This window comes from Phacochoerus africanus, chromosome 14 (assembly GCF_016906955.1).
Source record: "Phacochoerus africanus isolate WHEZ1 chromosome 14, ROS_Pafr_v1, whole genome shotgun sequence".
In the NCBI taxonomy this organism is placed as follows: domain Eukaryota; kingdom Metazoa; phylum Chordata; class Mammalia; order Artiodactyla; family Suidae; genus Phacochoerus; species Phacochoerus africanus.
The window spans coordinates 16,164,564-16,191,438 of record NC_062557.1 but is presented as its reverse complement, the minus strand read 5'-3'; the positions used below and the strand labels follow the sequence as shown (position 1 = coordinate 16,191,438).

The 26,875-nt window shown below is 55.0% G+C and overlaps 2 protein-coding genes and 1 long non-coding RNA gene across 3 annotated transcripts in view; 2 read left to right on the top strand and 1 right to left on the bottom strand.

Moving 5' to 3' along the window:
* The window catches only part of MRC2 (mannose receptor C type 2), a 60,303-nt gene extending 50,100 nt beyond the window's left edge, over positions 1-10,203 (top strand). The window contains exons 20-30 of the mRNA XM_047756879.1: positions 106-242; positions 4,867-4,981; positions 5,120-5,283; positions 5,446-5,554; positions 6,336-6,574; positions 6,694-6,862; positions 6,957-7,106; positions 7,382-7,501; positions 7,697-7,876; positions 8,719-8,745; positions 8,852-10,203. Coding sequence (XP_047612835.1) covers positions 106-242; positions 4,867-4,981; positions 5,120-5,283; positions 5,446-5,554; positions 6,336-6,574; positions 6,694-6,862; positions 6,957-7,106; positions 7,382-7,501; positions 7,697-7,876; positions 8,719-8,745; positions 8,852-9,075 — 1,634 coding nt within the window. The 3' untranslated portion in view covers positions 9,076-10,203. The remainder of the gene's footprint in view (positions 1-105; positions 243-4,866; positions 4,982-5,119; positions 5,284-5,445; positions 5,555-6,335; positions 6,575-6,693; positions 6,863-6,956; positions 7,107-7,381; positions 7,502-7,696; positions 7,877-8,718; positions 8,746-8,851) is intronic.
* Positions 10,204-17,304: 7,101 nt separating this feature from the next.
* The window catches only part of MARCHF10 (membrane associated ring-CH-type finger 10), a 77,026-nt gene continuing 67,455 nt past the window's right edge, over positions 17,305-26,875 (bottom strand). Inside the window, exons 8-10 of the mRNA XM_047757974.1 lie at positions 26,050-26,163; positions 20,845-20,887; positions 17,305-17,732 (exon numbers count right to left, since the gene is read on the bottom strand). Of these exons, the coding sequence (XP_047613930.1) occupies positions 17,671-17,732; positions 20,845-20,887; positions 26,050-26,163 (219 nt within the window). The 3' untranslated portion in view covers positions 17,305-17,670. The remainder of the gene's footprint in view (positions 17,733-20,844; positions 20,888-26,049; positions 26,164-26,875) is intronic.
* LOC125114602 (uncharacterized) overlaps positions 19,697-26,875 on the top strand; it is a 29,262-nt gene continuing 22,083 nt past the window's right edge. The window contains exon 1 of the long non-coding RNA XR_007131859.1: positions 19,697-20,040. This is a non-coding gene — a long non-coding RNA (uncharacterized LOC125114602). The remainder of the gene's footprint in view (positions 20,041-26,875) is intronic.

Below are 26,875 nucleotides of genomic sequence, written 5' to 3'. Positions count from 1 at the left end.
CTGTGATCCAGCGGCCACAGAGGACTTGGGTTCAGAGCTGGACACTGGGAACTGAGCTCCAGCCCCACCCCTGCACTTGGGGTGACTGCTCTTCTCTTTCTGCAGCAAACTGGGGGGACCAGAGGTGCCTGACAGCCTTGCCCTACATCTGCAAGCGCAGCAACAGCACGGGAGATCAGCAGCCCCCAGACCCGCCACCCACAGGAGGCTGCCCCTCTGGCTGGAGCCAGTTCCTCAACAAGGTAGGAGGTGGGGAGGGGGCACCCGGGGGAGAGGATGTGAACATGGGAAGGCTGAGCCTCAGGAGTCCTGTTTCTTTGGCAACATCAAAGTCATGGCCTCTTGCTTGTACCTACCACCCTCTCTCCTGCATAGCCCCAGTGCCGGGGCTAGACTCCTTGGAAACTAAGTCAGTGTAGTAACACATTCTAATTCACCAGGTTAACAACATTGTCTGTACAGTTTGGTGAGTTTCCTAGGTCCCTGGTCACCAAACATCTTGATAGTGAATTCCTATTAAAATATTGAACATGCAAAGTGTGTGTGTGTGTATTATACATGTGTATGGAAGTAAATATGTGTATTTACTTCCATACTGATATGAGTAATGCACATATAGTAAAATATACACAAGAACAAAACAATATAAAGCATGAGCTAAAGATTTTTAAAATGGCCTTTTTTTTTTGGCTTTTTAGGGCCGCCTGCGGCATATGAAGGTTCCCAGGCTAGGGGTCCAATTGGAGTTGTAGCTGCTGGCCTACGCCACAGCCACAGCAACACTGCTTCCGAGTTGCATCTGCAACCTACACCACAGTTCAAGGCAATGCCGGATCCTTAACCCACTGAGGAGGCCAGGGATCGAACCCGTATCCTCATGGATCCTTGTCAGGTTCGTTAACCACTGAGCCATGACGGGAACTCCTAAAATGGCATTTTTAAGTTTCCAAAATTTTCCTTTTAGTGGTATGAAAACATTTTGGGGTTCACTCAAAATCCATCAATTATAATAATTATTACTTTTCACATAATTTTGATAAAAGCACGAAGTGATTGCATATACTTCATTATTTTAAAATATCTTGGTCAGGCACTTTGTGATTCAGACTTCACAGGGCTTGTTTGAAGTTCACATTATTTTAAAATATGTGTTTAATGGTTATTGTAGCTTAAAAGGTGGCCTCACAAAGACAAATAGATCGAAATGGGAAAAGTTCATCCATCACAGGCCGAGCTGTCATTTTCTTCATGTTTCAGTCCTTCTACCAATTAAACAAAGGTTTTTGTTTAAAAATTGGCTTGTACATTTCTTCATTTTAAACTAATCTGCCTTATACACTAATCAGAAGACCTGATCATGAGGGTTTAAAAAAAAGTCTGGAAGATTTTTTAATTTTTTATTTTACTCTTTTTTTTTGGCTTTTTAGGGCCGCAGCGGTGGCATATGGAGGTTCCCAGGCTGTACTCGGAACCTGTACTCGGCCCTACATCTGCAAGCGCAGCAACAGCCACCCGCCACCCACAGGAGGAGGAGGAACAAGTTTTCTTTTTTTTTTTTTTCCAAAAAAAGTGTTAATAATGTATGTCTTACTCGGAGCTGTAGCCTCCGGCCTACACCACAGCCACAGCAACTCGGGATCCGAGCCTCGTCTGCGACCTATACCATAGCTCATGGCAATGCCAGATCCTTAACCCACTGAGTGAGGCCAGGGATCGAAGTTGCAACCTCATGGTTCCTAGTCAGATTTTTTTGCAGCACCACAACGGGAACTCCAGGAAGATTTTTTTTAAAACAGCATTTAAAAAATTCCTATCTGAGTGTGCAGCTAGGAAAGTTTGGGGCAATAAAATTAATCAGAATGGATGTGCTTCTAAACATGTTCTCAAAATATTCCCTCTAGAGTGAGTTTCTTTTCCAAAAGTGGTTACTTTTCTGACCCAAGGGGCTGATTCATCAGACCTGATTAGACCTTCATTGTTTCTGTTTTTTGGCTTTTTAGGGCCACACTCGCAGCATGTGGAAGTTCCCAGGCTCGGGGTTGAATAGAAGCTGTGGCTGCTGGCCTACACCACAGCTCACGGCAACACCGGATCCTTATATCACTGAGTGAGGCCAGGGATCAAACCCGCATCCTCATGGATACTTGTCGGGGTTCGTTACCACTGAGCCACGCCAGCAACTCCATAGACCTTCAGTGCTTTTACCTGGTGGCTGAAAGAGCTTATCCCGGCCGGAGAAGGGCGCCCCTCCCTGTGGGTTGCGCCCGCATCATTAGCATGAGCTTCCACCCATGCGTTCTTTGCAGGACGTTGTAAGACCTCTTAGTCCGATCGCGAGTATTAGGTTAATTAACACTCGATCACATCATCCATAAATCTTTGTCAGACATTCGAGTGCAGCCAGCCCTTAGTGTCATGCAGCTCTGTCTCCAGAATAGACCAGCAAATATTATACCTTTTTTTTGCCTTAAAAAAAAAGAGAGTAAGACATACATTATTAACACTTTTTTTGGAAAAAAAAAAAAAAGAAAACTTGTCCAAACTCTCCAGAGATAACCACTACCAATATTTGCTACCTCATTTCCTGACTTTTTGCACACAGTTGAGATCCTCTAAAGAACACAGCTTTGTAGCCAGCATTTCTTTCACAGGGTTCTATTTGGAGCGCTTATTTCTTCACGTCATTAGGTTTTTCCAAAAACTTATTCTCATGGCTTCTTCTACCAAATATAAAGCAAAATATATTTGTGCATGTAATCGATCCCTTTCTTAATGCATCCGTGTAATGATACCAATAATTCCGTCGGAAGACTTAGACGGATGCGAGGCTCTTTGCCCTTTCAAGCCTGCCCTGGGACATCTCGCTCTACACATTCTGTGCCCTCCCTTGAAGCACCGTAGCATAGGATGTAGGTAACACATGTACACGTCTGCCTCTCCCGCTAGATTTAAGCTCCTGGAGGGCAGGTCCACTGGCACCGGACTGACTCTTTTTTTTTTTGCCTTTTCTAGGGCCGCTCCCGCGGCATATGGAGGTTCCCAGGCTAGGGGTCCAATTGGAGCTGTAGCCACCAGCCTACGCCAGAGCCACAGCAACATGGGATCCAAGCCGAGTCTGCGACCTACACCACAGCTCACGGCAACACCGGATCCTTAACCCACTGAGCAAGGCCAGAGATCGAACCTGCAACCTCATGGTTCCTAATTGGATTCGTTAACCACTGAGCCACGACGGGAACTCCTGGACTGACTCTTAATACACCTGCATGTGGTAGGAAGGCCCCAGACGTTCTCTGGAATGAACTGACCACTTCCTCCTTTTAGCTGCTACTTCTTGCTACTTTTGATATGAACTTGATGCTTCCATTTTTTTTTTTTTTTTTTTTTTTTGCTTTTTAGGGCTCCACCCACGGCATATGGAGGTTCCCAGGCTGGGGTCGAATTGGAACTACAACTGCCAGCCTACACCACAGCCACAGCAACTCGGGATCTGAGCCACGTCTGCAACCTACACCGCAGCTCACAGCAATGCTGGATCCCCAACCCAGTGAGTGAGGGCAGGAATCGAACCTGCATCCTCATGGATACTGGTTGGATTTGCTTCCGCTGCACCACAATGGGAACTCCTGCTGCTTCCAGTTTTATGACTGATTTTACTAGTTATTTAAAGAAGGCCTCAGAGTGGCTCTGAATTACTTCTGTGAAATAAAATGCATGGGCTTTGTGACAAACCTCCACAAAAACTTTTGCTTGCTTTCTGAGTTTAGAATTTTCTACCCCAAGTCTGACATTGGAATCAGTCGGATGTAATTAGTAAGAGCTCCCCTTATGAAGCACCAACTCTGTCATGCATTCTCCTTAATTCTGAAAATGACCCCAAGAGGCAAGTGTTTTTATTTCCATTTTATAGAAAAGTTGAGGCCAGAAAGGTGAAGTCCAGCTCCTCCCCACCCCTCTTTGTGACCCCAAAGCCCCTCCCATCCTTTTCTCCCGTCACCCCGCCTGGGAGCAGAGATGTCTTTTGTTTCCAAATAAAGAGTCTTCACCTGATAAAAGATTTCCCACACGGAGTTCCTTTAACCTTCTGAACGTGATAAAGGTGGAGAAAGAGAAATGTGAAGTTACGGCGTTAGAAGCTGCTGCCTAATAAGATCATTCAAAAATAAGATTAAAGTATCCTAGAGATGAGGGAGGTTCCATCGTGGCTCAGTGGTAACCAACTTGACTGGTATCCACGAGGATGCAGGTTCGATCCCTGGCCTCACTCAGTGGGTTAAGGATCCGGCGTTGCCGTGAGCTGGGGTGTAGGTCACAGACGCGGCTCAGATCCCACATTGCTGTGGCTGTGGTGTAGGCCAGCGGCTACAGCTCTGATTCGACCCCTAGCCTGGGAACCTCCATATGCTGCAGGTGCAGCCCTAAAAAGACAAAAAAAAAAATAAATAAATAAAATAAAATAAAATAGAATAAAAAAAATCCTAGAGGTCAATATTAAGTTCAAAGGGAAAAACACTAGGTTTTAGACAACACTCAGGAAAGTGTTTCACTGAGAGCCAGAAAGACCTTGTCCCCACGTGTTGGCCCAGGCACTCCTGCCAAAGGTAGTAGAGCCCTTGGTGGCCCCAAGAAATCTTTTCACTTAAAAATTCCCCAGAACGTGGGCAAGTGTACGTGACTCTGCCCTGCCAGGCTGAGAGGGTGCTAGAGCCTGGGTCAAGGATTCCCAGATGTCCTGGTTCTGCTGTTTTTCTCTCACAGCCCCCAAGCCTCCCCAGGGCCTGCGGCTGAGGGGTCCGCAGTGGAGTTTCTGGGTGTGTGGGACAGGGAGGTGGAGCTGGACGTCACGCCTCCCCCTCCGCCCCACAGTGTTTCCGAATCCAGGGCCAGGACCCCCAGGACCGGGTGAAGTGGTCAGAGGCGCAGTTCGCCTGTGAACAGCAAGAGGCCCAACTGGTCACCATTGCAAACCCCTTAGAGCAAGGTAGGGCCAAGCCATGCCGAGGCCCCACTATCCTTTGACACAGTAAACCCCCCCCCGTGCCCCCCCACCCAAATGGCTGGAGTGGAGTGGCAGGGGTCTGCCTGGTCGCTCATAACTCTCTCTTCTGGGGAACTGCAGCATACATCACAGCCAGCCTGCCCAATGTGACCTTTGACCTTTGGATTGGCCTCCATGCCTCTCAGAGGGACTTCCAGTGGGTGGAGCAGGAGCCTCTGCTGTACGCCAACTGGGCCCCTGGGGAGCCCTCTGGCCCTAGCCCTGCTCCCAGTGGCAACATACCGGTGAGGCCATCCCCGCTCTCTCCCCTGTCCCCGCCCCCGCCCAGGCCTGCCGCTCCCAGGACCCCCTCTTCCAACATTTTTGCTTGGAGCACAGCCTTTGGGGGGCAGTGGCACCAGGCAGGGCAGCTGCTAGGGCTCCCCTGAGCAGCTCCTTCCCCCCAGACCAGCTGTGCCGTGGTCCTGCACAGCCCTTCAGCTCACTTCACTGGCCGCTGGGACGATCGGAGCTGTACGGAGGAGACACATGGCTTCATCTGCCAGAAGGGCACTGGTATGTGTCACCAGGGAACCTGGAATCCCCAGCACTCGGCTGGATGCTGTGGGCCATGCCTGCAGGAGTGAAACCTGGCCCTTGACCTCAAGGGGTCCCTGGGGCCACCCCCAGGGTCTAGTCTGCTTGGGAAGCAGATGGGCAGAAAGGCAAGGTGCCAATGAGGGGAAGGCAGTGAGCACCAGGGGGTCTCGGGAGGAAGGTTTGGGGTTTGGAGGGCTGACCAGGGAGAGCTAGACACGTGGTGTCAGGGGCCCTAAGCTTCTGCGGCTGAGCCTTCTGTCCCTCTGTGCGTGGGTCCCTCTGCCCTGGGTTCCTGGTCTTGCTCATCCATTTATTAGCCATAAGGTGTTGTTAGGAGTTCCCGTCATGGCTCAGTGGTTAACAAATCCGACTAGGAATGATGAGGTTGCGGGTTCAATCCCTGGCCTTGCTCAGTGGGTTAAGGATCCGGCGTTGCTGTGAGCTGTGGTGTAGGTTGCAGACACAGCTCGGATCCCAAGTTGCTGTGGCTGTGGTGTAGGCCGGCGGCTACAGCTCTGATTCGACCCCTATCTTGGGAACCTCCATATGTCGAGGGAGCGGCCCAAGAAATGGCAAAAAAAAAAACAAAAAACAAGGCATATGTTGTTAATAACAACAGAGGCTGACGCGGATCTGGGCCAAGCATTATGCCCAGAGGAGAGCTGGTCCCTGATGTCCAGCGCTCCCCCAGGCTTCATGCCTGGGGATGGGGTGAGGGAGGCAGAGCCCGGCCTGAACCCTGCCCCCTTCCCTGTAGACCCCTCCCTGAGCCCGTCCCCAGCAGCGTTGCCCCCTGCCCCGGGCGCCGAGCTCTCCTACCTCAACGGCACCTTCCGGCTGCTGCAGAAGCCGCTGCGCTGGCATGACGCCCTCCTGCTGTGTGAGAGCCGCAACGCCAGCCTGGCCCACGTGCCCGACCCCTACACCCAGGCCTTCCTCACGCAGGCCGCCCGAGGGCTGCGCACGCCACTCTGGATCGGGCTGGCCAGTGAGGAGGTGGGCACCCCGGCCGGGCCCTCGCCTGGCTTCCCTCCCTGTCTCCTCCTCCCCCCGTGCCTTACCTGCCCGCCCCCGCTGGCCCCCTCCCTCCCACCCTGATGGCCCCCTGTGCCCAGGGCTCCCGGCGGTACTCCTGGGTCTCTGAGGAGCCGCTGGGCTACGTGAGCTGGCAGGACGGGGAGCCCCAGCACCTGGGGGGCTGCGCCTACGTGGATGTGGATGGGACCTGGCGCACCACCAGCTGTGACACCAAGCTGCAGGGCGCTATGTGTGGCGTTAACGGGGGTGAGCGGCCACCCACCGGGGCCAAGGGGTGGGCAGGGGGTAGGCCGACCCTGGGAGGACCCGGGGCCACTTCCTCGATCCTGCACCCCCACAGGGCCCCCTCCTCCCCGAAGAATAAGCTACCACGGCAGCTGTCCGCAGGGGCTGGCGGACTCGGCGTGGATTCCCTTCCGGGAGCACTGCTACTCCTTCCACATGGAGCTGCTGCTGGGCCACAAGGAGGCGCTGCAGCGCTGCCAGAGAGGTGGGCTGGGACCGGCTAGAGCCCATACGTGGAGACCCCTGTCCTGGACCCTCAGAGACCCCGTAAATGCAGCCCCCATGCTGCACGCTATCTGTAGGCAGCACTCACACATAAGCGCCCCCTTCCGTTCCAAAACACAGAGACTCTTATCAACATGGTCCCCCTCTGCGACATGCATGACTGCACCCGGTCCTCTGCTCAGGCTGCCAGGGAAGGGGGCTGGGACCTCTCTTGGGGAGACATGTCTGCCCTGACCTGGCCTCCTTTGTGTCCAGCGGGTGGGGCGGTCCTGTCCATCCTGGATGAGATGGAGAATGTGTTTGTCTGGGAGCATCTGCAGAGCTCTGAGGGCCAGAGTCGGGGCGCCTGGCTGGGCATGAACTTCAATCCCAAAGGTGGGTACCCTGTGTGTAGGATCTGGAGGGGAAGGCCCCATGCTGTCAGGGAGAGGCCCTCCACTGGGTGAAGGGTGAGGGAGTGAGGACTCGTGGGAGGTGGGAGTTGGTTCTAGAACAAGCCTGCTCTCTCCACCTGCTCCACTTAGAAACCCCCCCCCAACACCCCCTCTGTCAGTGCCTTCTTTCCCATAGGAGGCACCCTGGTCTGGCAGGACAACACGGCTGTGAACTACTCCAACTGGGGGCCCCCCGGCCTGGGCCCCAGCATGCTGAGCCACAACAGCTGCTACTGGATCCAGAGCAGCAGCGGGCTGTGGCGCCCGGGCGCCTGCACCAACATCACCATGGGCGTGGTCTGCAAGCTTCCTCGAGGTGAGCGCCCGCAAGGCCCGCCCCTCAGCCTCCCCCGCCCCGGTGCACCTGGAGCTGGGCTGGGGCCACCAGGACCCTCCCCTGGGATAAAGTGGTCTGCGCAAAGGACTGGCCCTTCCTGCAAATTTCCCACCTGGACGGCAGACCCGTCATTTTGTAGCGGCGAGGGGCAGGGATGGGGTTCAAGCCCAGGCGAACCATTCACCGACTCGGTGACCTTGGGTTTGAAAAGAATTTTCCAGCATGATGAGGTGAAGAGAAAGAAGAGTTTCTTGAGATAGGAGATGGACATTGCAAGCTCAGTGGGACAACGTCCTGACAGTCAGGGAGCGCTGACCGCACAGGGAAAGAAGAGTTTAAGAGGAGAGTTGGCGAGAGACGCCGCAGGTGCCGCGGATGAGTCGCTGATAACCGGGGCGAGCCGACACTGCGTCTTACGATACACTCGCTTGCGGGTTGGGGCGTATGAGGCCCCTATGGGGTGGGGTGAGGAGTGGGTCACACACCCTTCCTAGTAGCAGGTAGGAAGGAGCAGGCCTGGTTCTCGAGGTGGGAGCAAGGGCATTGCAGGGGGATGGGTGGGGTGACGACGAGGGCCCGTCTAAAGGCTTTGAGTTCACGCTCCTTGAAGGGGCCTCAAGGCCTAACAGATAAGTCCCTCAAACTGCGGTCCCACTTTCGTCATGTGTAAGATGGGGCTGATAACCGTAGCTCCAAAATGATGACATGAGCAAATAACGTGTCTGGCGCGGCAGAAGATGGTCAGATAGGTTTGCTTATTGCTGTTATTGCTCTGACTGTTATTAACTGGCTGTTATTAACTGGTCCCTCCTCCCCCGCAGCTGAGGAGAGCAGCTTCTCCCCCTCAGGTGAGTCCAGGCAGGGCTGAGACGAGCCTTCCCCGCCCGTTTCCCATCCCTCGGGGCCGCAGGGGGCTGTAGCGGGGCTTCTGACCTGCGGCCCTTCTCGCGGCAGCGGCCCTCCCGGAAAACCCGGCGGCCCTGGTGGTGGTGCTGATGGCGGTGCTGCTGCTCCTGGCCCTGCTCACCGCGGCCCTGATCCTCTACCGGCGGCGGCAGAGCGTCGAGCGCGGGGCCTTCGAGGGCGCCCGCTATAGCCGCAGCTCCTCCGGGCCCGGCGAGGCCACCGAGAAGAACATCCTGGTGTCCGACATGGAGATGAACGAGCAGCAGGAGTAGAGCCAAGGGCGGCGTGGGCAGGGCCGGGGCAGGAGGAGCTGGTCCGCCGGGCCCCCCACCAGCTGCAGTCCCGTTGGCCTAGGGAAGGGTGCCCTTGGGAGCTGCTGTTGGGAGCCGGGGCTGGCAGGGCCTGGGCTGGTGGGGTCCCTCCCTCGCACAAGGGCTGGGCTGAGACCTGGCTGAGTGCAGCGCGCTGTTTCCCTTTGGGGGGCCTAAGGTCTTGTCACCCGGCCTGTGCCCCAATGGTAACCAGAGGCAGGACGCGAGCCTCTTTCTGCCTCTTTCTCCCCCCCCCCCCCCCCCCCCCCCCGCACCCAGGCCTGTGTCCTGTGCCCCAGAGCCCCGTTCTCACTGCTGAGTCTGAGGAGGGCCCCCCAAACCCTTAGCCAGCCTCTGTCGCTTCTCTTCTTCCCTGGCAGCCTCAGCTCTGAACCCCCACCCCACCTCTAACTCCCTTTCTCACCCAGCCCCTCCTTCTGAGCCAGGGCCCTGGGGTTTGGGGACCCCTCTTGCTCTTGGTGGGAGTCAGCTGAGAGGGCCAAGCATTTGTCACTCCTGTGCCTGCTGGGGTGGCCGGGGGGTGTGGCAGGAGGGGCCCGGGCGGGGCCTGAGAACCTGGGCATCTCTGTGGCGTGGTCAGCTGGGCTGGAGACAGGACTGGGGAGAGACACCCTGACCTCCTGGGGGTGACCGGCCTGGGTGGGGGTGTTGTCTCCTGCCGGTCGGGGGAGGGCTCTGTCCCTAGAGAGTCCCCTGTGGGGACCAAAATAAGTTCCCTAAGGTTTCCAGCTCCTGGCTCTGGTTTGGAGAGAGAGGAGGGCTGTTGCCAGGGCCCTGGGGGCCTCAGAAGGGGGACCCCCGGGGGACTGTTCCAGGTGCCGCCCTCTAGTGGGGCCCAGGGGGACAGCGCCCTGGCCCCGGATGCGGGGGAGCCCACCCCACCCAGGCCGGAATCCCAGCAGGAATCACCAGTCCTGGGGCCGCGGCGCAGGACGATGTGAACACAGATTCCAAGACGTGGTCCTTTTTTGTAGTTCTTAATTTTTTTTAATGTGCCATTATTGTTTTAAAAAAAAAGAAAAAAGAAAAGCAAACAAATAAAACACCTTTAAGAGGCTTGAGAGAGAAGGGTTCCTGCTTTGTCCTGTCATGAGCCTTGTCCCTCATATCGCTTCAGAGATAAAGGTTGTTTTGGGGGCTCATTTTGCCTCTATCTTGGGCCCCCTGGTGACACTCTCCAGTCACTTCTTCCGGGACCTCCCCCTTCTCTCTGTTCCTGGGGACAGGTGTGTGGAGGAGAGGTCAGGAGCCACAGACGGCTGTGCGAGCTCCGGCAGCTCAGCCCACCGTTGGGTGTGCAGAATGGGAGAACGGGCCACCCCTGGGGTTCCTTTAGGGGTGTTTGAGTGTCAGTGAGATCACCTGTGCGACTCAGGTAGCCCAGCGCCTTCGCGCTCAGGCAGTAATTGCCCCATAAACGCCAGCTGTTACTGCTGTTTCTGGGCTCCGCCTCCCAGGGAGGCATTTAAGGTGCCCAGGCCAGCCCTGGGTGGGGGGTCTCCCATCACCATGCGTCCAAGGCTGCCGTCAGACCTGCACTTGAGCTGCGAGGAGGTGAGAGCCTGTTTGTGTCTGGGAAGCGAGGGCTCAGAAACCGGAAAGCGCCCAGAGGCGGGGGAATGGGTCCCAGGCCCTCCCACCCACCTCCAGGCATCTGCTCATGCATTCAGGACGTTTGAGCTTCTGGAACAAAGAGAAGCTCCTGCCAGCCAAGGATGGTCCTAAAGCAGGTGGAGGGAGAGGGGACTGGCTTGGGTAGTTGGGGAAGGTCTCAGCAGAGGCGGTGCCATTGGAACCTGAGGGAGGTGGATGGAGGGTGGGGCAGTTTTTAGGCCTGGTCCTGGGCAGGGAAGCCCTGGGGGTGGGGGGTGTCCCTGGGAGTCTGTTCCTGGTGCTTCAGAGGACCCGCAGGGAGGCCAGACTGGCTGCAGTGTGGGAAGGGGAGCGTGGCGGGGCCAGATTGCCGGTGGCCTTAAGGCAGTGAGAGAGTCGCCGTTAGGTATAGGAAGTCCGTGGGAACGGCTAGTCCGATCTTTTCAGATGAGGGGTGTGGGCGAGGACTGTAGCAGGGGTCAGATTCTGCCCCCGTGCATGCGTGTCGCCTTGTGCGTGATTTTTAAAAAGAAGTTTCTAACTTTCTGAATAGGTAATACTGTCACGTGGTTCAAAGCCAAAATTTAAATGATATAAAAAGAGGAGTTCCTGTTGTGCAACGGAAGCGAATCCGACTAGAAACCGTGAGGTTGCAGGTTCCATCCTGGGCCTCACTTAGTGGGTTAAGGATCTGGCGGAGCCGTGAGCTGTGGGGTAGGTCATAGACACGGCTCAGATCCCATGTTGCTGTGGCTGTGGTGTAGACCGGCAGCTGTAGCTCTGATTCGACTCCTAGCCTGGGAACCTCCATATGCTGTGGGGGCGGCCCTAAAAAGGAAAAAAAAAAAAAGATATAAAAAAATCCACTTTGAGAAATCCAAAGTTTCGGCCTGGACAGTAGGTTAAATATGGTGCTCTTACTAAGTGGGGGAGCCCTGAGTGTGAGCTCCTTTTCTGAGGCCAGCACAGGCCAAGCCCAAGGCCCTCCTCCAGCTCTCCCCCCTCTGCAGCAGGAACCATTTCAGAGAGGGAGCCCCCATCCTGTGGGGCATCCTGAAGGATTAATCCACTTCACTCTGAAGTGATTAGCTCTTCAAACTGGGGAAGAGTTCCCTTGGTGAGTTAAATGCCCTGCCCTTAGCCGCAGCTCAAAGATGCTTGACCAGGTTGCAAGGAGCACCCCCCTCCCCCGGGCAGAAGCCCCTTGGGTAGCTGGCTGCTGACCCTTGCCCTGAGCGAGCAGAAAGCCTTGGGGTGAAGGCAGGGTCATGGGCTCCCATGGGTGGGGGAGGTGGGGGAGGTGGGGAGGAGGAGCAGGAGCAGCTGAGGGTGTGAGCAGCCAAATGCTCAGTGCTGCCTGGGGCCAGTGGCTAGTGGCTAGTGAGAGGGTCCCAAGGTTTAAATCACTCCAGAAATACGTGTCCCCACTCCTCTCTGTTTTGCTTGGGTGGCTTTCGTCCTCGTCAGAGCCCCGCCTAATAGCCTTCCAGACAGTCTCACAGGCAACTGGGGGCTCCCCCTAGATCTTGTTGTTCTTGGGGGCTCCTGCCTGTCCAGAAGGGGGCACAGGGACACTGGGCACCTCTCTGTAAGGCTCTGGGCCTGGGGCCATCTGCCTCTGGGCCGGGGCCAGTGCTGGTTCTGGTGGAGTGAGGGGCAGAAACTCCCTTCTTTCTGCTCATTTCGATTCACTGAGCATTAAGCATCTCCTCTACATTCCATCTCCGATGCCCGGAGACCCAGCCCGCGGGCACCTGTATCCCAGGCACTGAGCCCAGCCAGCACTTGCTGGGTAAACCGGCTCATCTCTGGCCACCAGGACGTGGTGACAGCTCTGAATCCATGAATGAACAGGGCCACTCTCCGGCCTTCTCACAACCTCTCCTTGTCAAGCCAGAGATGGCTTCTTCCCAGGTATCCTGGCAGGGCTGGCCTGGCCCAGTGGGCAGTGCTGTGAGGCCGCGGGGGTGAGGCGCCAGCCAGCCACACCACATGGCTGTCCTGGAATGGAGCTGGCCGAGCCCTGCCAAGCTGCCTGGGGCACTCGGGCTTGAGACTGTTGCAGGGACAAGGTAACAACGACTTGAGGGTGGAGGAGAAAGGCGAGAAAGGGAGAAAGGCGGGCTGGAGGGGGAGGAAGGGGCAAAGGAGCCAGAGGGGGTTTGAGCGGGTCCAGCAGGAGATGAAAGTGCTCGGATGATCAGGCTTTTATCTCAGGGCCCGGGGCTGCCCAGAGGCCTGGGGCAGGCTGACGAGCCTTGACTCCCACCAGAACCGGCCCCGCTGGAGCTGCAGGTGTCAATCCTTGCCCAGAAAAGCAGGCGGGGTGCCGGCCCTGGAGAAAGGAAAGGGGCAAAGCAGCAAGCAGGCATGTCCCTCTTAAAGGGGATTCCTTGCTGGCAGTCAATGTGCAAAGTTGACTGTCATCTGATATCGGCGGCGGAGGGCAGACCTGTAGTTTCAGCCGTTTTGGGGAACGGCTGGTCCGTTCAGGTTTCTAGTCCGGTTGGCGTTTTTTTTCCTCACCTCCCTGGCATGTCTAAGTGTCTGGGGATCTGGCTTCGCAGGGAGGCCCAGCTTTAGCTCTCCCTGGGACTTGAGAATGTTTTGGATGGCGTCTTTCCCCATTCTGGAGCTGCAGGGGCCTCGGGACACTGCCCCAGACACGCCGATCTTCCACGATAATAATCAGAATATTTTACTGAGTTATTTTTACTTGCGCAACCTAGTTCTAACTGCTTGCTAGGCTTTAACTCATTTTATCCTCTCCACACACCATCAGGTGGGTGCTACTGTCCCACTTTACAGATGAGGAGACGGAGGCACAGAGGGGAAGGGCTTGCCGTGCCACTCCTCCAGCCTCCCTGCTCTATAAAAATGTTGGAGGGGTGGGTGCCTGGAGGGAGCACCCCCCGCCCCGACCCTGTGATCTTACAGTCGGGCTCTGAGGCTCAAGACCTTTGTCTCAACCTATCGTCTCTGCTGAGTTGCAGAAGCCTATTTGAGCTTAAGGGCTAAGAATGACCTCTTTCTTTCCTTTCGTCCTTTTCTGGCTTCCCTTCCTGAGGCAGGGGGCAGGGATACCTGAGGAGCCGCCGGGGCCAGGGTAGGACTACACTGCATCGAATGCATGGAAATGAAGAGGGGGCTTGGTGCATACACTAAACATTTATCCCGTTAGGGTTTTTTTTTTTTTAATTTTTTTGTCTTTTTGTTTTTTCCAGGGCCGCACCTGCGGCATATGGAGGTTCCCAGGCTTGGGGTCAAATTGGAGCTGCAGCTGCCAGCCTATGCCAGAGCCACAGCAATGTGGGATCAGAGCCGCGTCTGTGACCTTCACCATAGCTCATGGCAACTCGGGATCCTTAACCTACCAAGCGAGGCCAGGGATTGAACCCGCAAGCAACCTCATGGTTGCTAGTTGGATTCATTAACCACTGAGCCATGACGGGAACTCCCTATTAGGGATATTTTAAAGCTCACACTCACCTCCCCAATGGGAGTCAACTCACCCCAAGGCGCTGGAGCAACAGGTGTCAGCTCTTGTCCCCTCCTGCCTGCTTTTCTAGGTTTTACTCCCTTCATTGCATCAGCTGGGCTTGGTGGCTCTTGGTGGCTCCCTGCCCTGGCCTCGGGGCCCCCTGGCTTCCCTGCCCAAAGATCCCATTCTACCTGGTGGCTCCCACTGCACCCTATATCCGTGTGCGCTCCCTGCTGGCCCTCCCCCCCACCCCCTCCTGGCCTGGGCTCCCATCCTTCAAGGCCTATCCTGCACCCCTTGGCCCTGGGGCCCACCTACTCCCCTGACTTCCAGGGCAGGTTAAGGATGTCACCCACTCTGTCAGGCAGACTGGGACCATGGCCTTGACCTACAGAGTCGCTTCACCAGACAAATCTGGGAGCGTCCCTTACCTTCCCTGAGGTTAGGTTGTGCGATGGTTAAATTACTGTGTCAACCTTTCGGGGCTGAGGGAGGCCCAGATAACTTGCAGGTTTGGAGAGAAGAAGAAGAGATGAGCGTTTGAATCAATAAACTAAGTAAAAATCGCCCTCCCAGTGTGGGTGGGCATTGTCCTACACATTGAGGGCCCGAATAGGACAAAAAGAGAGAGGAAGGGCAAATTTTCTCTCTGTGGAGGTAGGACATCCACCTTCTGCCCTCAAGCATCGGCACTCCTGATTCTTGGGTTTTCAGACACGCACCAGGATTCGTACTCTTGGCTCCCCTCGGTCTCAGGCCAGGTTTGAACCTACACCACTGGCTTCTCTGGCTCTTCAGTTTACAGGTGGCCGATGGTGAGATTTCTCAGCCTCTGTAGTTGCGTGAGCCAGCCTCTCATCAGATATCTCTCTGTTTACCTCAGTTTATCCCACTAGCTCTGTTTGTCTGGAGAACCGTATCACAGGTCTTGCACGTAACATAGGGTTAATAATATCTGCCTCATAGGCTTATTGTGAGGATTCAAGATAAATGTCAAATGCTTATCCCCAGGCCCAGCTCCTAGGAAGTGCTCTGAGAGTGGCACACATGGGCTCCTGCGGCCTCGATTTGACTTGTTCTATATATGCCCTGTGTCACCCCAATAAGATTGAGCTTCAGGAAGGTGGGCATCGTGTATTTTTCCTGTGGCCCCACAACCCGGCACATAGTGGGTGGTTGGTAAAAGCCGCCTAAAGAGCCAAAGGCTTAGAGGGACACTGTGTCCTATCCGGTGTGCCCCAGCCTCTGGTAGCCGGGCACAATATTTACCCTGCTTTAGAGGGAGGAGATGGCACTTTCCATCACGGTCTTTTGTGAAATGAGACTTGGTCCTTTTGGCACCTCGGGGCCTGAGAAACCCCATCCACAGAGCCCCACCTGCAGTGGCGCTGAATGAATGGATGGTGCGGGGGAGCTGTCAGTTCTGGTGCATCTCCCCGACCCCAGACCCCACGGAACACACTGCCTGCTGCACGCATCGATCCTTCAAATAACGTCCGAAAACCCAACATTGGCTGATGGAAACCTGTAGCGGCCCCAGGGTAGCGGCCTCAAACACTGCCATGCCTTGCTGCGGGTTTGGCCCATCAGAAGGTTGGTCTGGCCACCTCAAAGTCTGTTAAGCTCTCCATAAACATTATTATTATTATTATTGCTTTTTAGGGCTGCACTGGCAGCATATGGAGGTTCCCAGGCTAGGGGTCCAATAGGAGCTTAGCTGCTGGCCTACGCCACAGCCGCAGCAATGCGGGATGTGAGCCGCGTCTGCGACCTACACCACAGCTCAAGGCAACACTGGATCCTTAACTCACTGATTGAGGCCAGGGATCAAACCTGTGTCCTCACGGATGCTAGTCAGATTCGTTTCCACTGCGCCACAACAGGAACTCCCATAAACCTTATTTTTAAAAGTATGCATTGTCCCTCTTTAGATGTGTCTCAGTATTGGCTCCTGGACAAATCTTTTATCTTCAGTCTCCCCTTCAAGTTCAGTTAAAAAAAAAAGATCTGTTTTCTCAGAAGGATCAGGGCTTAGGGCTCCATGAGAGAATAGAGGTACGTGAGGTTTTTAGGAATTTCCTGGAGATATTTTCCAATGTGAGTGGCTCTACCAGGCTCGATCCACATTCAAAGATGTCCCTTTGTTTGGATCTTGGATCTTGGGTCTGTGTTTTCTGGTTGAATCTGCTTGTTTGTAGAGGTGAGTCACTGTGGAACAGGGGCAAGCTTTTGATGTAATTCAGGCCGAGCCTGCCTACCCTATGGGCACCGTAATTTATTTGGGGGACCCCCTTCGACGGCAACATCTGCAGTGGCCACTCCTGGCCTGAGGAGGGAAGGTCTGGAAGATGGGAGGGAGAAGGCCCCCCCTCCCCGCCCCCCGTCCCTTCTTCAATTTTTGGAAAATCTGTTGAGGCGTATTTTATGGTTGGATCATAGCGTTTGCCCATGTTAAGCGCACAGCTCAATGAGCTTGAGTAAATGTTCCCGGTTGCGCAAACATAGCCAGGATCTAGCTTTTAGAACCCTTCATCCCCCACCAAGTCCCGTGGAACCCATGCGCAGTCAATCTCCGCTCCTGTCCCCAGCCCCCAGCAACTACTGCTCTGTCTCTGTAATTTTGCCTTTTCTAGAATTTGCATATAAATAGAATCATACAGTCTGCAGTCTTTTGTGTCTGGCTTCTTTCATTTAGTGTAATGTTTCTGCACACGTCAGTAGTTCATTCCCCCATCTTTTAGTATTTTTAGACCGCTCCCGCTCCCTCTCTCCCTCTCCCTCCCCCACTTTATTTTCTTCCTAGCTTCTCTGTGCTTTTTCCACCCTAACTCCTGATCTGGTCTTTGGGTCCTAAGATGTAATTAGGAGAAAAGCGTGGAGCCCGTGTACCTGGCCCTCCTAAGCGGGTAGCTACAGGGTGGCTGCCCAGTCAGCCTGTCCCAGCTGGTGAGGTCCATGACGTGCCACCCCTAGTGGCAGGGATGAGCAAGGAGAGGTGGGGGATGGGTGGGGCTTTGAGACGTGCTTCCCTCTGCTCCAAGTTTGAGGCCCCCAAGCCTTTGTCCAAGGAGACAGGAATGAGCATGAGACGAAGCTGGGTGAATAAAGTCATTTTACTGATTCCACTCGGGGTGGTATGAGGCCTGAAGAGGCGCCCTCAGCAGAGGGACCCCAGGCCTGCCAGGGCTGCTGGGTGCCCTTGGGCTTCTGGGCAGCAGCAGGGCAGCCTGTGGGGCCCAGCAAGCCCAGCTGGCTTGGCTTGAGCTGTGTGGGGCTGGGCTGCTGGCGGTTGCCGTCCGTAGATGCTCGGGCCAGACCCCAAGGAGAGTGGCACAAGGTGAAAAGCTACCTGTGAACACACTGGTTTCAATCAGTAAAGAGGAGGAGGAAGGGAGGCACCTGGGGAAGGAGAAAGGGCGGCTGGGAGAAGTTTCCGCCCCGCTCCACAGCGAACTCCTTTGCTAGACGACCCCGCCGTTGCGTTCACAGATGTTGCTTTCATTTCCATCTCCCAACTCGGACCCTGGAAAGCAAGATCATCTCTCAGGCTGTGGAGCCCTAGCGGAGTGGGATCTGCCACGAAGGACCGCGGCATTGTTGCCCCCTGCCCCCCTCCCCAAGTCTCCAGCCCCGGTGACCGGCCAGCTGCCACACAAGCGCACACACAACCACACACACCCACGCACGCATGCACACATGCACGCACACACGCGCTACACTCCCTGGAACAGTGTGGTGGACAAAGATCCCGCAGTCTTTCAGAGATCAAATTGGCTGGCAGCAGAGGGTCATGTGATGAGGGCTGGGAGAGCAGAGAGGCAGTGAGATGGGGGCAGTGGGGTCCTAGTGGAGGAGGTAGGGTGGGGTGGGGGATTTTCTTTATTCTTGGGGAAACACTTGTTCTCAATATATTTCTTTTCCCACTGGCTCGAGTGAGCGCTTCCTGACTCTTTGGAAGCGGAGTACGTAATCGCCATCCCTCCATCCCTACCTGGGCTGGCTCAGCTTCTATCTCCACCACAAGGAAGCCCCAGCCCCATGAGCGGCCCCCATCTTTTCACCCCTCCTGTTATTTCCCCCAAAGCTAGTTGCCCTGACTTGCATGTATGGGGGAGGTGCCCTGGACCAGACTGTTGCTTGAAAGCGCTCCTGCTTGCTCCTACCCACACCTGTCTTGGTGGCTGCAGAAAGCATTGTTCCCCTCCCTGGCCTTGGACTTGGCTGTGGTGACAGTGATTGTGCCAGCTGAGAAGCCGTCGTGTGTGGGGCAGGGTCACAGAGCGGTGGGCCAGGTTGTTAGCCAGGGACTCTCCCCCAGCTGCCCTTCCCTCCGTGCCACCTCTGGCATTTGCGTGTGGCTTCAGTCCCCAGGTGCAGGGGACGGAGTGCTCAGTGAGAAGGTTGGCATGGACACTGCAGAGCCACAGAGAGGCTGGCATCTCTTTGTGCCACGTGGTGTGCCCTGATGTTTTGCCTTTTTTCCTCCCTGTTTACCTGCATGGAGCTAGGGCAGCAGGTCACAGTTGTGACTCAGCTCTGGCAACACGTCTTAACAAAGTGCTGCCAGCCAGGCGAGTTATGCCAGGCTGCTGGGGACCAAAGAAGAGTGTGGCCCGGGGGGAGGGCAGGAGGCATGTGGATCTGCCTCTGGCTGCCCTGGCTCTTGTCTTGATCATGGCTGGGGCGGGAAGCCAGGCGACGGCTGCGTCTGGCCAGTGTGCCAGGACTGTCCCTCTGTTCACAGCTGCCCCTGCCAGTGCCTGGGGTGTGTGCAGGGCTGGGGGTAGGTAGAGAGGGCCTAGATCTGTTTCCAGGGGTGGAACTGGAAATCAGTCCCTACCCTGGGACTGGGACTGGGAAGGGGGTGGATCCTAGAGCCAGTCCCAGCTTCGTGAAGAGGGTGGTGAATGACATCAGAGGACCATCTGCTCCTTTCCTGCCTCTGGAGAAGTCACTCTCCCCTGGGGCTCAGGTTTGGAGGCTCTAGGTGCCCCTTCCTCATCCTCAAGCAGGGGTCGGGGTGAGGGGGCTCTCCATGGCTCAGCGCTTCCCGGCACGGCAGGGCGGCAGTGGCTTTCACTCGCCACTAGGGGTCGCCCCTGCCCAGTCGGAACCACCCAGGCGCGCCCGGCCGCCGCAGGTTGCCCGAACCGGGAAGAGCGCGGGCGTCTCCGGGGCTGGGGCTGGGGCTGGGGCAGGGCGCGGCGCCGAGGCTCTGTCCTGAGGCTCTGGCCACCGAGTCCTCCCGGCCGACCCGCGAGGGTCCGTTTGGGAGGAGGGGCTCTCGCCGGATGCCGCCCGGGGACCCGCGAGGCCGGGCGCAGAGGGGGTGTGTGCGCCCGCACACAAAGGTCCTTCCTGGAGCTGAGCGCTCCCTGCCGGCTCTCCCTTCCCCGCCGCCAGAGGGGGAGCCGCCGCTCAGGGGCGGCCCAGGCGAAGGCGCCGCGGCGGCCGCCCCCAGTGGCCCCAGGGCCTTGCTCGGGCGCGAGGGGGCGCTGGGCCCTCGCCCGGCTCGGCCGGATCCCCGCGGTCGCGCGGGGACTAGGACTCTGCGGGTTCCTTTTGTGAACGGAGGGAAGGGCCCTCCGCCCTCTGAAAATGGTCAGCCCGGGTTCTCGGGACTGCGTGCCCCGAATAATAGATTGTGTTCTGTCGGGTCGCCCTCTGGGCCCCACCCTGCGGAGCTTGGAGCTGGTTCAGCTTCTCCGTTGGGTGGGTCTGTTGGGGGTTCCCCAAAGCATCACCGTGAGCGGCGGCGTCAGGATCACCAGGGGCCCACCCCGTCGCCTGAATCGGAATCTCTGGGAGGGGCCCAGGAATCTGTATTTTTGGTAAGTTCCCCAGGTGATTCTGATGGCAAAGCCAGTGTGGAAACCGCTGTTCTAAACCTTTTAGGGCTGCCGTTGTGAAATTCCCCCCCCCAAGAACGGTTTCTGGGGGTGGAATTGTCTGTCACTCCCCCCACCCCCGCCCAGTTCACAGTAATGTTTATACTCCCAGCTGATGATGGGGAAGTTCTTCCTGAGTCTGACTGCCAGCCCTCCTGCTTTCATTGAGCACCTTTTCTTCAGATGGGTTTTCTGTGGGCTAATGAGCCTGCTTGAAGACAGCTGTGCTGCTTCATTTGCCCTTTCTCAACATCTGTTTTCCTGGTTCTACTTCTGTCTGAATCCTGCAGACCCACTTGATTGGGCCGAAGGGTGAGAAAACCCAAGAAGTCCAATTCTACCTTGTGAATTACCGTGGTCTCTTTCAGGAAATGGCTGAACTGGCGCCCTTCTAGGGTTTAGAAGAAAACCCACGAGGCTCCCCAAGTACTGGGTGCTGGAGAACCCCAGCAAAGGGAAAGGAATAAGCCTGCGGCAAGTCACCCTGCACCCCAGGAGACTGTCCACCTTCTGCTGGCCTTTCCCCTTGCTTTCAGGATGCGGTAAAATTCTTATCTCCTCTGCATCCAGCCTCCTCCGATTTGCCTCCCTGATTGCTGCGGCTGAGGTTCTAGCTCTGCGGGTTATTGTTGCCTCTGGGTGGTGGTCATTCCTTCCTTCCAAGGTATGAGGTGCAACACAGTCACAGAAAGAGAGCAAATTAGCAAACATTCTCAACGTGGCAGGGCTGATCCCCCCTCAACCTACTTTCATTTTCTTCCGGTCTGGGTTGTGGGTAATTTCTTGACAACTATGAGAAAGAAGACAATGAAAAGTGAATCGTCTTTTGCCAAAGCAATTGTGAACAGATGGATCATTCCCTAGCCTTGAGAATGTTCTAGAAACCCCATGCATCATCTTAAAGGGGCAGAGAAAACAGGTGGAGGTGCCGAGAGCAGCGTCGATATTCAGTGCCTGTGGGCTTTAGCCTCCCTCTAAAGACAGTCGCAGTAGAGCCCAGGTCACCTTCGCTGGTTCAGGGCTTCTAAATTTGGCAGCGAAAACAGACTTATTTCCTTTCAGCCATTGATCTGAACAGCAGAATCCCATCCTGGTGGTCACAGTTGCAGGCCTTGGGGGTGAAGGCCATGCTAATTGGCCACTTGCCTCGCCCCTGGCTTTTAAACAATCGGTTGCATTCTCTGCCCGGCAGGAAGCAGCAGGCCCATCAAGGCTCTGGGCTCCCTCTTTGTTCTGACTTTATGGTATTTTATGCCACAATAAGAAACACTGTGTACTCCGTGGGAGCCCATTGTGCCAGGGCTGCAAGGATGTGGGCTCCCTGCAGAAGGGCTGGTGCTCTTCCCCCAGGAGAAGAGGGGCTTTGTGACAGACTGGGGGACAAAACAAGGGGTGCCGGCCACTGTTACTGGGGCAACTGCCTGGCCAATGTGGCGGTACCTGTGGCCCCCAGGGGCCTCTCACCAGAAGGCCGGGGGAGGGCAGAGAAGGATGGAATTTCTTCTAGAGTAGCAGTCCCAGGTACCTGGTAAATTATACATCAGGACTGTTCTAGCAGGGTCTCCGTTTTCTCCGGTTGCTAGGACGACCTCATCTGGCCTCTAGATGCTGTGCCAGGTGCTGGCATCTGTCTACTAGGAAGTGCCATCTTGGTGAGTTGGGAAGCTTTCCCAAGTGTGGGCCAAGCCTGGGCCTTGCATATTTTGGGGAGCTTTGATCCTTTGGGGTGAGGGTTTTCGGTTTTATAGAAACGGTGTGCATGGAGAAGACCGAGAGAAAGTCCGTTTGCTTCGCACAGGATCCGGTGGGATTTCAGAGCTATTTCAGGCCCCTACCTGCCTCCCAGGCTGGCCTCTGCAATCCCACCCGCTCCCCTTACAGGTGAACATTTTCCTACAGGCAAAGTGTTAATACAGAACACTTCTTTCTGTTCTACCCACTTTAGCAAATTAGGCATTTAAGGGGTCCCGGGGAGCTGCCTTGGTCAGGCAGGGAGAGGAATCCAGGGTTCAGGGTCCTTTCACTGGGGGGTTGGTATAGACAAAACCCACGGCTAGGCGGAAGCCCAGGACAGGGCACCCCAGGGGTGTAGGCCCTGAATACTGGAGTGCCCCATGTGGGTGCAAAAAGCGGGGGAGGCAGGTCTGTTTAGCTTCACCACGCAGGACAGCCCTGTGTCCCCATGAGATTAAAGGGAGAGCCAAGTGGTGTCAGGTGAGGCTGGTGGGGCATTGGAACTGAGAACAGGCCCGTTTCCTGCTGGGCATTGGCAGAGAACAACAGGGCTCCCTTCAGCCTGTACCTCTCTCTGCGGCCACCTAAATCTGTCCCCCCATCTCCTATGCTCCCCACGTGGGCCCTGCCCCCTCACTCTGCCCCAGTGCAACAGCCGCCCAGCTGGTCTCCAGCCCCCTTCCACCCAGTGGCTCCAGTTCTCTCTCAAGAACGCACATCTCCTGGCCTGCCAATGCCCAGAGCCGCACACAAACCCTTCCCATCCTGCTCCCTTCCTACCCGCTCCAGCCACACTCGACTTGACTTACCCCAACACGCACGTCTTTTCCATTCCGAGCCTTTGCGTTTCTTTCCGCGTGCAATGCCCTTTCCCTCCCTGCCAACCCTTGTCCCTCTGCTGAGCTCTCCAAGATTCACCTCAGCCATCACCTCCTCAGCTGAACAGCTGATAAGAACCAAACGGAAGCAGCTTTGTCCCCAGGCTCCCAAAGCAGGGGCAAAACTGGTGGCAAAGAGTACAATGACCTCACTGGATAAAAGCAAGGCCTCCAAAACGCTTGCTTATGTCCCTGGAGAAGGAGTGGAAGGAGGGGGTGACAACAGTGGCCCTCCGTGTCCTCTAACTCTGCTCTGGGTTCCCCCACATCTGGCTCCATCTTCGGTCATAACTCAAGGCACCTGTGGATGCTCTGGGTGACACATCTCTCTCTCTAGACTCTGAGTCCCTTTTAGGCAGCAAGGTGGGTCTTGATTAGTAGTCTCAAAATCTAGTTTAGAACCTGACACATAGTAGGCATGCAGAAAATCTTTTCTCTCCACAAATTTGTACTATCACTTTCTCCAAAATATAACTCAAGACCCTCTTCCTGGAAAAAGCAGCTCTTGGTTCATCAGTTCACTGAGCATCAAAATATTACTGAACACCTACTATGTGCCAGGCATTTTCTAGGCACTGGAGGACAGTGGCATATAAAAGAGAGATGGGTTCCATGTCCAGGTTGCCAGTGAACACATCCTCCCCCCACCCTGCCCCCATAACTCCCAGCAGAACTTCTCCTTATCTGGCAGTAATTTAGCAAGTTTGTAACCACTCAATGCTCCTGGCATCCATAGTGCTTGGGACTTGGTCAGCAGTCAGATACCATTCATTGTGTGCTCAGCCTCATGAGAGACAGGTGTAGAAGACCTGGCTTTGCCTTCAAAATCTTGCAACCTCCCTGGGGAGACAAATTATGTTTATGGGATCACTGGAAACCCCAGGAAGCCAGAGTCAGGGAAGATCTTGGGTTGTCAGTTTTTCAACCTCTGGGAATTCACTGGGTCTGCTGGTTTTCTTGACTAAGGGCTACTGAGTATTTCCTGGTTTTTTAAATATGGAAGTCAAGGCTCATCTTCCAACTTGACCATAAACTCAAAGAAAGGGACATCATGGCATTATGTCTGGTAGCCACTTTCCCAGAGGCCCATCTCAGCACCAGAAACAGGCCAGGGCATGAATGAATGACCACCACTGACAGGCCATCATCACCAGCTGTCTTACTGAGACACAACCAGATGCCTGGCATGAGTGGCTTTTCCAGGTCTGGGAGGCAAAGGAGAGGGAAGGAGGGTTTCCTCCCCATCACAGTGCCTGTCTTTTGCTAAATGTTACCCTTCGGTCTGAGTATTTTCTCTAATACCGAGACTCAGGGCCAGAAGGGTATGAAATTGACAAAAGCTTTTGGTTTTCCTGCTTTCATGCAGGTACCTCTTGACTGGTTATTTCTACTGGCTATTGCTTGGTGGTGTTAAACAGGTGAGATCCAGAGTTCCCATCATGGCTCAGTGGAAACGAATCTAACATCCATGAAGAAGCAGGTTCGATCCCTGGCCTTGCTCAGTGGGTTAAGGATCTGGCATTGCCGTACATGGTATAGGTCGCAGACGCAGCTCAGATCCCACGTTGCTGTGGTGTAGGCCCGCAGCTGCAGCTCCGATTCAACCCCTAGCCTGGGAACGTCCATAGGCCGCAGGTGTGAGCCTAAAAAGACACACACACACACACAAATAAAATAAAAATAAATAGGTGAGATCTACTTCAGGGAGAATCGAATTACATGGAAGCTTGTGATGAGAAGACTCTTGTCCTGTCCTTTCTGCTACCTGCCCCCTGGTTCCCGACTTACTCCTGGCATCACTCACGCCTCTGCTAGGGTGGTTTTACCAGAAAGTTCTTCAGAGTCAGTGGTTTAGGGCCTAGGTTTTTGCTCCTTGGGTAGTACTGTTTGTTGCCTTCTCGTGTGTGCTTCGCCATCCTGGAGGCTAAGGTTGCGTTTGCTTGCTGCTCTTGTGGCCGACTGTAACCGCTATCAAACCCTGGGCGCTTTGAAGTTCAATGTGCAATAAAAAGTTCATTTAAAAAGATGTGGAATCATGAAAATGAGGTTATAGAAATGTTAACAAAGGATCATTTCCTGCTTCCTGTACTTCTTTTTCTTTTTAAAATGTATTTCTCTGAGGACTTTATGTCACCATTAAAACTACAGACGAGTTAAAGGAAGGACAGGCCTGGGTCAGAAAGAGGGTGAGATTCCTGAGGCGATATCTTGGCAAAGACCCAGCCTGTTGTCTTAATTGAGGGCTTAGGGTCTAAGGGGAGAAATTAAGCCAGAAAACTGGAGGGACCCATCTCGAAGTCTTATGACTCATGGTCTGAACCCCACGTTTCTAGCAGGGGTGGCTCTAAAGGGTCACTGTGGCCTCCAATGAGAGCACCTGGAGTCACTGGCTTCCAGCCTCCAGGTGTGGCTGCTGCCGGCAGATGCCTCTTGTTCACTTGAGGTAGAAGAGGAGACACAGAGAAAAGAAAGGGCCAAGAGAGTGAGGCACGGGGCGGCCGTGAGGCAAGGTCGGATCCCAGGCCTCAGAGGGTATACTGGGAACCCCACACACTTAGCAGCCCCTGGCATGGCCCTCAGGTAAGGGAGGTGCCCCTGTCCTGGTCTGGCCACAGGGAGGCATTTAGCTGGGGGGGGGGGCAGTCCCCTGGGGCTCGGGGTTCCACTTGGCAATGACCAAGTGTGTGCTTGCACACACTTGTGTTTCAGGGGCCGGCCCGGCCGTCTCCTGCATTTTGGTGGCCAAGCCAATCCAGGCTTCACTCTCGAGGCCATAGGGCCTCCCAGAGGACCCCGGTTCTCTTATTAAAGGGAGGGTGGCCACAGATGATCATTCCTTGTAAATACTTTGTCATTTCTCTCGTGACAAATGGGTCCCCATCGGCACCTTTGTTTTTTTGTTTCTTGGCACACATGCACACAGATGCTGGAAAAATGTACCCTGGGATCCAAAGCAAAATAAACAGCTTCCCTGGGGGCCAGGAAGGGTCCTGTTTTTCACACCTGCTTGCTCGGGCAGTGGGCATCCACGGAGGTGCACACCCAGCCCCTGTGGCCTTGCCGGCCTCTATGTTGGGGGGCGAATATCCCCAGAGACTCACTTGCTAAAATGGCCATTAATGATCATTAATTGTTCCTGTGTTTAACAGTGAACAGTGATGTGACTGTCGCTTACTTTTCAGCCAGAGGGCCACTGTGCCTACGCTAAGTCTCAGTCCTGGTGATGACAGTACCAGATCCTACCACGTGACCTCAAGAACCCAACAGGTGCACATTTAATTAGCCGCACGCCAAGGTCCGTGGGCCGGCTGCCGCCCGGTCCTGGCAGAGCCAGACTCACCCTCTCTTGCGCGACCCGGGTGTGGTTGAGTCTCATGAGTTCTGCAAACCTCAGTTCATAGAGGTGAAGCAGCACCACCAGGTACAGGCCTGAGTTCATCAGCTCATTTCGTGCCTGCGTGTGGAAAAGAAAGCTCTTAGGTGCCTCTAGAAAGTCATCATGGGGTAGAGGGTAACAAGGCCAAGAAGAGTCAAGAAATAGGACAGGGGCCCAAGGCCCAAGGCGAGGGCTGCCCTGGGGGACCAGAGAACAGAGCCGAAGGGGATCCAGGGTGGAGGCCAGGCAGCCAGCCTGGAATTCTTGTATATATATATATTTTTTTGATTTTTAATTTTTAAAAAATTTTATTGAAGTATAGTTAATTTGCAAGGCTGTGATAATTCCTTTTCTTTCTTTTTCTTTCCCTCTTTTTTTTTTTTTTTTTAAGGGCCATACTGCGGCATATGGAAGTTCCAAGGCCAGGGGTCGAATTGGAGCTACCGCTGCTGGCCTACGCCACAGACACAGCAACGTGGGATCCAAACCACGTCTGTAACCTACACCGCAGCTCATGGCAACAGTGGATCCTTAAGCCACTGAGCGAGGCCAGAGATCAAACCCGCATCCTCACGCACATTAGTCAGGTTTGTTTCCGCTGAGCCACAGTGGAAACTCCAGGCTGTGACAATTTCTGCTGTACAACAAAGTGACCCAGTCAAACATATACACATGTCCATTCTCTCAGATTCTTTTCCCACATGGGTTATCACAGAATACTGGGCAGAGTTCTCTGTGCTATATAGCCGGTCCCCTTTGGCCAATCATCCCATATACCTCATTGTGCATA